The sequence below is a fragment of the Scomber scombrus genome, chromosome 4, assembly GCF_963691925.1.
Source record: "Scomber scombrus chromosome 4, fScoSco1.1, whole genome shotgun sequence".
Classification (NCBI taxonomy): domain Eukaryota; kingdom Metazoa; phylum Chordata; class Actinopteri; order Scombriformes; family Scombridae; genus Scomber; species Scomber scombrus.
In genome coordinates, this window is record NC_084973.1 from 30,656,996 (window position 1) to 30,671,028 (window position 14,033).

General features: G+C 40.7%; 1 protein-coding gene across 1 annotated transcript in view; it reads right to left on the reverse strand.

Moving 5' to 3' along the window:
* The window catches only part of prkg2 (protein kinase cGMP-dependent 2), a 41,119-nt gene extending 29,534 nt beyond the window's left edge, over positions 1 to 11,585 (reverse strand). The window contains 2 exon segments of the mRNA XM_062416782.1: positions 3,721 to 3,887; positions 11,065 to 11,585. Of these exon segments, the coding sequence (XP_062272766.1) occupies positions 3,721 to 3,887; positions 11,065 to 11,585 (688 nt within the window).
* Positions 11,586 to 14,033: the final 2,448 nt, after the last annotated feature.

Below are 14,033 nucleotides of genomic sequence, written 5' to 3' on the forward strand. Positions count from 1 at the left end.
ATGTAGTCGCCCTGTAATTTGGAGAAACCTCGCTGGTGAAGTTTTGGTCGTACCTACGTCAGAGAACCATTAAATAAGTATGTAAATGAGTAAGTAAATAATGTGAATTAGTGAGTAAATAAGTAAATTGGTAAATAAATATGTAGTACAGAGCTGAGTTATGTAGCCTACACTGTGTCTGGGTCCCTGGATGAATACATTTGGGCCCCAAAATTAACTTCTTCACCCTCCTGCCAAGAGCTGGTAAACCAGAAGAATTTATTCTATATACACCTGCCAAGAATACTTTTCACAGGCCAGAATAATTATAATCTACATTTTTCATAGAATAACATTAAGCTAGTTAACCATCCAAACAATGGGGGAAATAGGTACAAAAACTTTCGGTTGGTATTGATATATGTGTGTTGAGGAGTGTAACCAATCAGGAGCGCTTTGATTTGATTGGCTCGTTGTCAGAGAAGCTGAACAGAAACCAATAAGGCAAAAAGGTTGAGAGCACACAAGGACCTAAAATAGATACCTCAAAAACGCTACGGGGGTCGATGTGGCAGGTGAGTGAGATTTTTATGCCAAATTCTGAGATTGTTTTCTGTTAACACTGCAGTCAGCAGCACTATTTGACAATTGACTCTCCTACATCAATTGTCACTTGAAATGTCGCCAAATGGAAGCTGGAAAACACACACGAGGACAAATGAATCCTTAATTTGACTTGAAATCAGCCTAAACAACCAAAAGATACTAAACTTTCCCCAAGATTTCTTCATGATGTGCTTGTTTTGTCTCTTAAGAACAAGAACCAGTTGCACCAGCTCTTCTTATATCTTAAAGGACCAGTGTGTAAGATTTAGTGCCATCTAGTGGTGAAGGTGCAGATTGCAACCAAATGAATAAACCTCTCATCACTCTCCCCTTTCAAGCATGAAGGAGAACACACGCTTTATACTAATAAAAAACATGAAAGACCTCCATGGAAGAAGACCTGCTCATGCTGAGGTAACAAAAACACAGCTATTCTTCTTTTCAAGGGATTATACGTGAATTAAAACATACTTGAATGAACCTGCACCTTAAGAGGACTCCTACACATTACTAAAGTCACATCTTACCAGGCGGGGAGTTCTGGTCCTCTGAAATGATGCGAACGCGGAAGTAACTTAAAACTGCATTCTATCAAAAGGCCACCAGGGGGCGACCGTTTTGGTGTCAAAAGGACTTCCGTCTCTATACAAGTCAATGGAGAATTCACCAACTTCTCACTTGATTTCTAACCTCAGTAAACGTTTTCAAAATGTGTTTATGGTCTCAATCACTAGTTTAAAGCCTTCTTCAATACAGTATGATGTTCATTTGTGAAAGGTTGGCCTCCCTGATTTTATATTTGACGTTAAAGCAGGGTATGCATTAGGGCGTGGCTACGTCGTGATTGACAGGTTGATTGGTTCACAGGTTCAGGAGGGCGCCTCATGCTCCTCCTGATGCCCATATAAGTAGAATCTGTGGGGGTTTTTTACCCGGCATGCACCGGAAATTTTCAAGATGGCGCTGCCCAGATCTGATACTATTCGCTTCCGAGCAGCAGTCCACAAACCAATGGGTGACGTCACTGATGTTACGTCCATTTCTTATATACAGTCTATGCATCTTACACAATTTCTAACACAGATATTAGTTGTATCTAAACGTTGGCACCATGCAATTGTTACGTAGCTCCCTGCTAACCAATAAAGCTAATGTTAGCTTAATAATATATGAGAAGAGGTAATATGGCCAAATCATCTGATCTTATATCTAATTAAAAAGCAGTTTAACGACCATACAAAGTGTTTTTAAGTTGATAGAAATAACACAATATACAAATTTAAATAGTGTTATGTCAGTAACTCAAACAAGATCATTTAGGTCAAGATAATCACATAATGTACTGACAACTACATACTCGATCAATATGTGCTATATACTGCCTGCCAAATAAACCATTAAGACTTATGACACTGCAAGATACTCAAATAGACCGTCATTTGATGCAGACTGTATCACATGACTGTATCACAGCTGGTCTCATCCGGCCAGCGGCTCCTCTTCTCACATCTCAGAAAAAAAAAACACTGCAGCAGATTTTTCCAGACGGGCGTTATTTGAATAAACTGACTACATACTGGGAAATCTGAAAACGCTAATGTTAGTTTAATAGACTGAAGAGGTAATATGACCAAATCCTACTTGATTAAAATGCAGTTTAATAAAATATACATATATATACATACTAAAAAAGTGCTTTGAGTTGATAGAAATGTGACTAAATGTCCAATCAAAATCATTTAGACCATATTAACCATTAAATACACCATTTCCAGCCGACTCTTCACACTGCAGGATACTGAAGCATATCTCCAAAAACGTTCCAGCAAATTTCCAAACAGGCGTTATTTGACTAAACTGACCACATATTGGGAATCTACATTGTTACTTTCTCACCTGGAAACATATTAAAACATAGTAAAGCCTTTTAACCCTCCTGTTGTCCTCGAGTCAAGGAAGGAAGGGAGGAAGAAGGAAGGAAAGGAGGGAAGAAAGCAAAGGAGGGAAGAAGGAAGGAAAGGAGGGAGGGAGGAAGGAAGGAAGGAAGGAAGGAAGGAAGGAAGGAAAGGAGGGAGGAAGGAAGGAAAGAAGGAAAGGAGGGAGGAAGGAAGGAGGGAAGGAAGGAAGGAAGAAGGAAGGAAGGAAGGAAGGAAGGAAGGAAGGAAGGGAGGAAGAAGGAAGGAAAGGAGGGAGGGAGGAAGGAAGAAGGGAGGAAGAAGGAAGGAAGGAAGGAAGGAAGGAAGGAGAGAGGAAGGAAAGGAGGGAGGAAAGGAAGGAGGGAAGGAAGGAAGGAAGGAAGGAAGGAAGGAAGGAAGGAAGGAAGGAAGGAAGGAAGGAAGGAAGGAAGGAAGGAAGGAAGGAAGGAAGGAAGGAAGGGAGGAAGAAGGAAGGAAGGAAGGAAGGAAGGAGGGAGTATGTCTAGTAAACTCAAGCTGCCAACACTCATCTTCATTGACTTCAGGTTCATCAGCCGCTGCATTAAAGCTAATTTCCAACTCTTTTTTCCTAATTGAGTTGCAGACCGAGGAGAAGATGATCAACAGGACCGGGAAACATATTAAAACATAGTAAAGCCTTTTAGCCTGGCTTAACCCTCCTGTTGTCCTCGAGTCAATGAAGGAAGGGAGGAAGAAGAAAGGAAAAGGAGGGAGGAAGGAAGGAAGGGAGGAAGAAGGAAGGAAAGGAGGGAGGGAGGAAGGAAGGGAGGAAGGAAGGAAAGAAGGAAAGGAGGTAGGAAGGAAGGAGGGAGGAAGGAAGGAAAGAAGAAAAGGAAGGGAGGAAGGAAGGAGGAAGGAGCGAAGGAAGGAAGGAAAAGGAAGGAAGGAAGGAAGGAAGGAAGGAAGGGAGGAAGAAGGAAGGAAAGGAGGGAGGGAGGAAGGAAGGAAGGGAGGAAGAAGGAAGGAAGGAAGGAAGGAAAGGAGGAGAGAGGAAGGAAAGACAGAAGGATGGAAGAAAGGGGGATGGAGGAAGGAAGGAAGGAAGGAGGGAGTATGTCTAGTAAACTCAAGCTGCCAACACTCATCTGCATTGACTTCAGGTTCATCAGCCGCTGCATTAAAGCTAATTTCCAACTCTTTTTTCCTAATTGAGTTGCAGACCGAGGAGAAGATGATCAAACAGGACCGGTCCCCTTACCTGCCAGGACAAACAGATGGTATCCAGGCTCTCCCTGCTTGATGACGTACTCTCCCTGCTGATAGGTGCGCTCGTACATGCACTCCACCATGTCTTTGATCTGCTGCAGCTCCAGACGCTTCAGGTACTGGTTCTTGTTCAGGGCTTCGCACAGCAGCTTCTTCACGCTGTCACACACACACAACGACAGGAGAAGAGTTAACCAGGTGACCTATTGGCTGTTTTAAATGTGTGATTGTTAATTCACAGAAAGAATTAGGTGCCTTTTGATGATGTGGAGATTATTGTAGTTTGTTTTTGTTGGTGAGGAGAGAAGAGAGACGACAGCAGAGAGAAAAACAAGAAAGATATATGAGCAGATTTAACCTTTGTGTCGTCCTCCCGGGTCAAATTGACCCCGTCTGTTTTGACTGTTCCTTCTTTCCTCCCTTCCTTCTCTCTTTCGTTCCTCCTTTCCTTCTCTCTTTCGTTCCTCCTTTCCTTCTCTCTTCTGTCCTCCTTCCCTCCCGACTTCTTTCCTTCCGTCCTTTCTTCCTTCCTTCTGTCCTTCCTTCCTCCCTCCCTCCTTCTTTCATTCCGTCCTTCCCTTCATTCCTTCCTTCTTTCCTCCCTCCCTCCCTCCTACCTTCCTTCTTTCTTTCCTCCCTTCCTTCCTCGATCCCCCTTTCTTCCTTCCTTCTGTCCTTCCTTCCTCCCTCCCTCCTTCTTTCCTTCTGTCCTTCCTTCTTTCCTCCCTCCCTCCCTCCTACTTTCCTTCCTTCTTTCTTTCCTCCGTTCTTCCTTTCTTCCTCCCTACTACCTTCTTTCCTTCCTTCCTTTCCTTCCTTCCTCCTTTCCTTCTTTCCTTTACTCATTTCCTTCCTTCCTTCCCTCCCTGCTTTCCTTCCTTCTCCCTTCCTCCCTCCCTTCCTTCCTTCCTTTCCTTCCTCCTTTCCCTCCCTCCCTCCTTTCCTTCCTCCCTCCCTCCCTCCTTTCCTCCCTTCCTTCCTCCCTTCCTTCCTTGACTCGAGGACAACAGGAGGGTTAAACTCAGGACATTTAATTAACTAATGTAAGAGCACTTCAGATGTACTGGAACTTTCCATTTTGCCTGCACTCTGTTATTCCATTACATTTATCTAACATCATCTAGTCGTTTGTTATTCTGAAAATTGTGATTCAACATTAAATATGAGATAACCAATATGAATTATTATGATAATGTAATTCTGCTTTCTTTCTTCCCTTTTTAATGCTGAAACAAATTAACTGATTTTGTTGATAGACAGAAAAGTTCATTTTCTCATAATTGATTACAGAATTTTCTCTGCTTCCAGTTTTTCATTTGTGAATATTTGCTTGATTGTGAATTGATTGAATCTTTGTGTTTTGGGCTGATGATGGAAGAAAATGAGCAGTTTGAACATATCGACTGATGGACCCTTTCAAGTATTTTATAATATTTTATAAACCAAGTGATTCATTGAGACAATGATTGACAGATGAATCGATAATGAAAATAAGTTTTAAGTTTGCAGCCCTACTTCCTTATGTCCCCTCTTTCCTTTCTTTCTTTTTCCTCAGTCTTTACATCATTTTTGCCTTTTTTTCCTTTATTTTGGAAGATTTATTTTCTTTCATCCTCTTTGTTTTTCTGTTTAAGTATTTTCTTTTTCTTTTAATTTTTTCCTTCATTCTGCTATATCTTCTTTCCTGATTTTTGTCTTTCCTTTCTATTTCTTTTCTTCCTTCTTCCTTCCTGAAGTCAATGAAGATGAGTGTTGGCACAGGATGTGTTGGGATTGCATACTAATGGACTATTCATACTAAGCATAGCATCAAATTGAGTGCATAGTATGTGGGTTTTGTTTACTAAATTAGCAGCTTGAGTTTACTAGATATACTCAACTGACCCCAAAATTCACTGCATCTCTTCAGAGACTTCTTTCAACTTTTGTGTCGTCCTCCCGGGTCAAATTGACCCCGTCTGTTTTAACTGTTGCTTCTTTCCTTCCTTCCGTCCTCCATCCCCCTTTCTTCCATCCTTCTGTCCTTCCTTCCTCCCTCTTTCTTCCCTTCCTTCCTTCCTTCCTTCCTTCCTTCCTCCATCCCCCTTTCTTCCATCCTTCTGTCCTTCCTTCCTCCCTCTTTCTTCCCTTCCCTCCTTCTTTCCTTCCCTCATTCCTTCCTTCCTTCCTACAAACCTTTTCTCTTTTTTCTTACCACTTGCATCTTATTTTTTTAACCTTTTACCACTTTGCTTCCTCCTTGTAATCTTCCTTCCCTCTGTCACTCCCTCTTTATCTATATCTCTCCTATCTATGTTATTCCCTCTTCTCATATCCCTTTCCTATAAGTATTATCCTTCTTTCCTTCAATCTGTCTTTCATGTCTTTTCTTCAACAGATCTGAAAACATAAAAATCCCCAAAACTGGAGATGATACTTTTACTTTGCTTATTGAATATTTACTGATAGACTATTATGGGTATAGTACATTTTAATTGTAGTTTTTCGCTACTTGTTTTCCATAAATGAAATACTTATCCTTTGTGCTTTATACTTTATGGTGTGTTGCTGAGCCCACTGAGCCACCGTGACGCCCTCAACCACATTACTCACCACGTTTTTAAAGTCTGAGTGATAAATATTTTGTCTCCTGTGAAATGATGACTCTTTGCAGCCTCTGGGCTCCTTCCGACAATGAATCAAGCGAAACAGCGAAAACATAAAAAATCACGACGAGCTGTCAAAAGTTCACCGTTCTGCATTTTAACAGCTGCGGAGAGAAGAAGACATCACTTCCTTCGGGGAGTTGTTAAAAAAAAACCCGAAAAAAAGGTTAAAGAGCCGAGGTTGAACGAAAAACTATAGATCATGAGACCCGGTCGCTGCTTTGGGGAGGTGACCGGCGCAGGTGGTGGGTGGTCTGTTTATCCACCTTATCGTGTGTAATAAATTATCACTTCGGGGGTTTCATAAAAATAAGAGCTTCTTTCCTTCCTCCATCCCCCTTTCTTCCTTCCTTCTGTCCTTCCTTCCTCCCTCCCTCCTTCTTTCCTTCCATCCTTCCTACCTTCCTTCCTTCCTTCTTTCCTCCCTCCCTCCCTCCTACCTTCCTTCCATCTTTCTTTCTTTCCTCCTTCCTTCCTTCCTTCCTCCCTCCTACCTTCCTTCCTCCCTCCCTTCCTTCCTCCCTCCTACCTTCCTTCTTTATTTCCTCCGTCCTTCCTCCCTCCCTCCTTCTTTCCTTCCGTCCTTCCTTCCTTCTTTCCTCCCTCCCTCCTACCTTCCTTCCGTCTTTCTTTCTTTCCTCCTTCCTTCCTTCCTTCCTCCCTCCTACCTTCCTCCCTCCTACCTTCCTTCCTCCCTCCTACCTTCCTTCTTTATTTCCTCCGTCCTTCCTTCTGTCCTTCCTTCCTCCATCCCCCTTTCTTCCTTCCTTGTGTCCTTCCTTCCTCCCTCCCTCCTTCTTTCCTTCCGTCCTTCCTTCCTTCCGGCGCAGGTGGTGGGTGGTCTGTTTATCCACCTTATCGTGTGTAATAAATTATCACTTCGGGGGTTTCATAAAAATAAGAGCTTCTTTCCTTCCTCCATCCCCCTTTCTTCCTTCCTTCTGTCCTTCCTTCCTCCCTCCCTCCTTCTTTCCTTCCGTCCTTCCCACCTTCCTTCCTTCTTTCCTCCCTCCCTCCTACCTTCCTTCCGTCTTTCTTTCCTCCTTCCTTCTTTCATTCCTCCATCCCCCTTTCTTCCTTCCTTCTGTCCTTCCTTCCTCCCTCCCTCCTTCTTTCCTTCCGTCCTTCCCACCTTCCTTCCTTCTTTCCTCCCTCCCTCCTACCTTCCTCCGTTTTTCTTTCTTTCCTCCTTCCTTCTTTCCTTCCTCTATCCCCCTTTCTTCCTTCCTTCTGTCCTTCCTTCCTCCCTCCCTCCTTCTTTCCTTCCGTCCTTCCTACCTTCCTTCCGTCTTTCTTTCTTTCCTCCTTCCTTCCTTCCTCCCTCCTACCTTCCTTCCTCCCTCCCTTCCTTCCTCCCTCCTACCTTCCTTCTTTATTTCCTCCGTCCTTCCTTCTGTCCTTCCTTCCTCCATCCCCCTTTCTTCCTTCCTTGTGTCCTTCCTTCATCCATCCCCCTTTCTTCCTTCCTTGTGTCCTTCCTTCCTCCCTCCCTCCTTCTTTCCTTCCGTCCTTCCTTCCTTCCTTCCTTCTTTCCTCCCTCCCTCCTACCTTCCTTCCTTCTTTCTTCCTCCGTCCTTCCTTCCTTCCTTCTTTCTTCCCTCCCTCCCTTCTACCTTCCTTCCGTCTTTCTTTCTTTCTTTCCTCCTTCCTTCCTTCCTTCCTCCCTCCTCCCTTCCTTCCTCCCTCCCTTCCTTCTTTACACACCTTATCGTGTGTAATAAATTATCACTTCGGGGGTTTCATAAAAATAAGAGCAGCCCACATCTTTTTCTTTTTTCTTCCTCCCACCTTGCCGCCGTGTCGTTACTCTACAATGTGTCCGACGAGTCTGCAACTTGTTACTCTGCCATTCACATTCAAGATGAGTCTTCTGTTTCAAAGGAACCGGTCTGCATAAGGCTACCAGACAACCTCATTTACATTAGTTTTGGTTATATAATACATTCTGAGCTTATTAGCAACATATGTTTTAAACATGAGGAGCAAAGGGGGACTTAATCACTGCGATTGGGGGTTCAGCGTTCATGTTGTATAATCTGACGAACACTTGCTGTGACAAAAGGCAATTTGGCTTTCATGTTTGGAAATCTAACGAGACTTACTGCTCTCATTAAGCAATGTTTTGTGAAGCTACTGTTTGTGTGAACAGTAAATGATGCGACATGACTGAGAAGCCACACTTTAAAGATGTGTTGCTTAGATTTGACGGGGAGAGAAGGAACTCTTTACCCCCCCCCCCTGTCGAACAGATGTAGCACATGACTTAAAATGCAGAAATGACAAACACACTCAGCTCTCAACACTCAAAAAAAGGCCGTTTGCCGAATCAAAGGAGGACAATAGTTTAAGAGATGTGGGCAGCATGTGTTGACTGGTCGGCAGAGTTAAATGTAAATGAAAAAGCCATGATGATGATGAAGATGTTGTGCTTGTGTCCATCTGTCTTTCTTTCTCAAAAAAATGTGATTTGCTGATCCAGTAAAGGAGATTTTGTCTCGGATTACCAAAATGTATCAATCACAGCTGCAATCAGGCTGATCTGAGATAAAACATATTTCATCTTTAGTCACATTGTAGTATGTTGCACACATTGCAAAACCCTTTAAGATGAGTTTATATACCAACTGATGGATGATCTGATATTTCATTGACTGAGTGATTAATGGAGAAAAATGATTGATCGATAATGATAATAATCTCTATTTTGCAGCGTTACTTCCTTCTGTCCTTTCTATTTCTGTCTTTCTTTTCTTCTTTTCTTACTTCCAACTTTTTTCAGTGTTTATATCTTAACATTTTTTTCCTTTTTACTTCTTTTTTTCCATCCTCTTTGTTTTTTTGTGTCTTTTTATTTAGATTTCTTCCTTCATTCTGCTATTTCTTCTTTCTTTCTTCCTTTCTTTCTTTCTAAGGTGGAGTTTCAAAGGATCGTCAACGCTGTATGTTGTGGACATTGCAAAAACGTTTAAGATAAGCTTGTGATTAGGGGTTTATACATATTGTAAAATTGACTCGATAAATAAACGTTCTTGTACTAAAACGTCTTGAAACTGAAATTATAACTTATATTTTTGAGGGTTTTTTTAAACTTCTAAATCTGGTCAGATCTTAACATGAAGCTTTTCTGAACATGTACAACCACATGCATTAACTCGTTGTCACCTGACCTTAAACCTGAGCCGATGAGTACAATATTTGGGCGAGTTTATCATCAAATTTTCCAGATTTTTGTGAATTGCTTAGAGTAGTTTTTAACTTTGCTCCTCATGAATACACATAGTTCCAGCTTTTCTGATATACAGTGTTTTATTTCTAACATCTTGCTTTGATCTGAAGTTGTTTCCAATTCAGCAATTACTCATGTGAGTTATAAAAAACCTATAAATATGGCATATAAGGCATATAAGACAACATTTTTATAAATTACAGTATAAGATACTACTTCATTTCAGCGCTAGTAATAGATAACAAAAGGTTTACAAGAATACACGAAATATAAACAGCTGAAAACGATTGTAGAATAAAGTGTGGTATAATCCAGAAGAGCTGTGCAACATATATAAGTTATAAGGTTTATAGAGTAGAACAGGAACCTTTAAATCATCTGTAAAGATACTCAATGTGTGTGTTAACAGCCAGGTAGAAGATCTCTTTAAATGATCCTGATCCATTGTGTTATCTGTAGATGTTGCAGTACCAGCTCACAGCCAGTAGGGGGCAGACTTACTGAGTAATAACTAAAGTAATAAATCAATTACTTTTCTTGGTCGATTTTGCATGTCAACACTTGTCACACACTTTAGCATCAATAGATTTCTGTATCCTCTTGTTTTAATTTTTTTTTAGTTGTTGCTGTTTTTGAGCATCATCTCAAAACTAAGTCATGTTCTCATCATCATCTCAGGTACTTAACGTCCTCTTTTTGGAGGCTTGAAGTCTTAAAATCTCCATTAGACATCATTTTGATATCAACTTACTTCCTAAATGTAATATATTTCCTGACGGGGCGGGACATACTGTAACACAGGCGGTTACTATAAATCAATGAGATAACAGATGGAGGAAAGATAATTTTATTTGACAGGCGGGGTGGAGCTTTTTGTTTCAGTGGAGGGAATTTGGATTGATGCCTGTTTCTCTACCTGCTGATAAAGCGATAATCACTTATTCTGTTCTCTTCTAGGCACAAATTACTGTAATATTTAATTATAGTGGATCATTTTTCTAATTCTAAATAGACATTGTTGCATGCAAAATTGTCACTTTTTTGTGTTATTAATCTATTTTAAAGCCAATTTTTCAATGCAATATAGTCATCCTGGACCTTTTTTCTACCATGTTTTGCAAAATTATATCAAACCTGTCACTTTCTGAGCTATAAATCCATTTTAAATCCAATTTTTCTTAAGTGAAATATAGTAATCCTGGACCTTCCTCATATAGTCTGCCCTACTTTACAGTCAGTGAGCAGCAGCTGTGTTTTTTTTTTTTGCTCATCACACAATTTTTCCCTCTTGCCCGACTTTCACTTTCCACCCACGCCTTCTGCTGCTTGCATTTTTAAAAGTCACATACAAGGCTGAGATGGGCTAAGCCTTGGGGGGGTTTCGTGGAACCATTAAGAGGCTCCCCCGTCTGGACTCCTTTTGTGTTTTAAACCCTCCCATGAAGGAAAAAAAAACACATCTCACCTCGCGTCCTTCGGTACCCGGGCCTTCTCAAAGGAGAACTTAGGCAAGCTGCTGGAGTCGTATGTTCTGGACGAGGGTTCGGCTGACACCCCTGCTTTGGCCCCTTTCCTCCTGTTGAGGGTTTCCTTGATGCGGATGCTGAGGTTGGGGCTTCCTTTGCCGCCTGTTTTGATGGAAGGTTGACGTGATCCCAGACTTGCCGAGGCTCCGCTCTGGTTCTTCATCACGTCCTGGAGCTTGTTGAGTTGGATGCACTTGTTCTGCAGCTCTTCGCTCAGTTCCGCCATTGCTCGGGTCTGCTTAGCCAGCTGCTCCTGGAGACCTTTGATCTGCTGCTCTTTTGCACAAAGCTCTTCATCTTTCCTCTTGCCCTCTCGCTCCAGTTCCTCCACTCGGGCCCTCAGGGAATCCAAGGAGTTTTTAAACCCAGCGCCATGATCTTTGTGAGTTCGGCCGTTGAAAGAAGCAGAGGAGCCATCTGGGTGTTTGTAACGCTTCGATTTCATAGAGCCGTTCCCCATCTTATCACCTGAGGAGACAGGAAACAAATCAAAGTCAACATTTGATGAAGAGTCTCCGAAAAGCTACCGAGGAGGAAGTGAGCTCTGTAACACTGTCTGTGACATTTAAGCAGGAAAAAAATATCTCTTTGAGAGGAAGCTCGGAGTGAGGTTTCAAACAAAAAAGAGCTGACGCTGTGAGGAGAGAAAACCGGAGAAAGAGAGGAGAGGGAGAGAGCAAATCAGTGTATAATGGTCAATGAATGTGTCTCCCCCATTTATTATTCAGAAGGCAGGAAGTATTACATTACATCAACAGTCACTCCCTATCTGCTCTCATGGCAGCACACACACAGAGAGAGAGAGGGAGAGAGAGGAGATGCAGTTCGGGGAGGCTCATGGAAAACAAAATCACAACTCTTAACAATATAATTACATTTTAAAGTCATTTTTAAAGCATGTTTTTGAGCACATAACCAAAGAGCGTACATAGAGAGAGGGCGGGAAATGCCAAAGAACAATCCTGTATTTGTTGTTAGAGGACTGTCTCCCACTCACACATACAGTACACTTCATTCACCACATTCCTGCTACAGTGAGTGGATGTCAGCCTCTATAGACTATTCTGCCATCATCTATGAACCTTTTTTTTTTTTTTTTTTTGGAAAGATTTCATCATGTTTTGAAGCTTCAGCTCCTTTAAAAAAACTAAAATGAATTACAGTGGATGTTTCCAGGTCGTTTAACCGTCTGCTGGATTAATATCCCCGAAACATATTTTCCAAATTAACCAACTACATCTCCTCAGACTCAGAGGATCATGCACCTGTAACTTCCCGTTGCCTCGTCATGCATCCCCCTCCCCTCTCTTTCATATGTGTCTAGTTTAAGCGGATTTTTCTTTTCTTTTTTCTCACCTGATCAGAGTTTCCGAGCCTTTCAGATGGTCGTTGGAGACTGTTTTAATATAAGAGAAGAAACGATGTGTTAGCATCAGTGCAGAGAGACAGTCTAGATCTACAGCACCGCTCGCATCCTCTCCTCCCTCTGTCTTTCTCTCTCTCTCTCGCGCTCTCTCTCTCTCTCTCTCTCTCTGGCGCGCTCTCGGGCTGAGCGCGTTCTCGTGTGCGTGGGAGCCGGGTGTGATTGGCAGGTCAGGTGTGCCAGATGTGAACCCACATTTAAGAAATAAGAAAGTAACTCTTCACTGTAAAGGCTGATATGGTTTTGAATTAAGAGTTTAAGTGAATTTTCTGGTTGAAATAAACTTTTAGGATAAATAGTTTCCATTAGTTGAATTGAAACTGTAATTAGGGTTTTTATTTATTTATTTAATTTGTTTGTTTTTATTGTAACAAAGGAACAAAACAGTTGTACAAACTTACAGCTATACAAAACGTCCAATAATGCATAAACCAAGAGTCACAAAGTGTTAGATCAAATATGAATCTAAAGACAAGCATATAAATAAAAGTAACAACAGACAATAAAACATGAAAACTAAATAATAGCAGCAAAAAGAGAAAGAAGGAGTAAAAAAATACAAGAGCAACAGAGGCACATACCTGTGAGACAAAAATTAGATATATCGTAATATAAAATAAGTCATTTTTTTTATTTTTAAGCCATTTTTTAATATATTTTTTTACTGCTATTGATTGATTGTTTTATTGTTTATGTACTTATCATTTATTGTTTTTTTAATCCTATCTATTGATGCTCTTCTATGTTTTTTTATACACTTCATCGTTGTTTTGGTCTTTAAAATGATAAAATGTCGACCAATGTTTCCTAAAACTCAACATGGAACCTAAACTAAACATCCACAACCCAAATATTTGTAGTTATTATCACTGAAGACTAAAGAAAAGAGAAAATATTAACATTAAAGAAGCTTAAACCAGAGAGAAATGATTATCAAAATAGTATTCTATCTAATTTTCTATCAAGCAAATAATTGATTAGTTAATTAATCGTTGCAGCTCCAGAGCAAAATCCTGATATGCAACCTACTGTAAATGAAAGTATATCTTATCTTATCTTCTCTTATCTATTGGAGGGGAAAAGCTTTATGAGTTCAGTATATATCTATAAAGAAATGAAGCACATTTGGTAACTCTCAGTATTCTGTGCAGCATGTTAGAATATTTGTCCACCAGCTTATTTTCACCCGGAGCAGCTTTAATACTACAGTTTGATTATTAGTTTGTCCAGTAATTAAAGAAGTAATGAAATGAACGAATGAATAACTTTTTCAGCAGTAAGCAATTAGAGAAGTGTACTTTCATAGCTCATTTAATACACAAAGGTAATTACAAGTATACAGGGTTTAATAATAAATACAAATTAGGAGCATAGACACATTTTTTAAAGAGATTTTAAAAGAAGAAGAAACAGCTAAATGGAAAACAGATACCACTTTCTAACAAAGCACCTTTTATAATCTGTAATTAGCTTTTAATGATATTA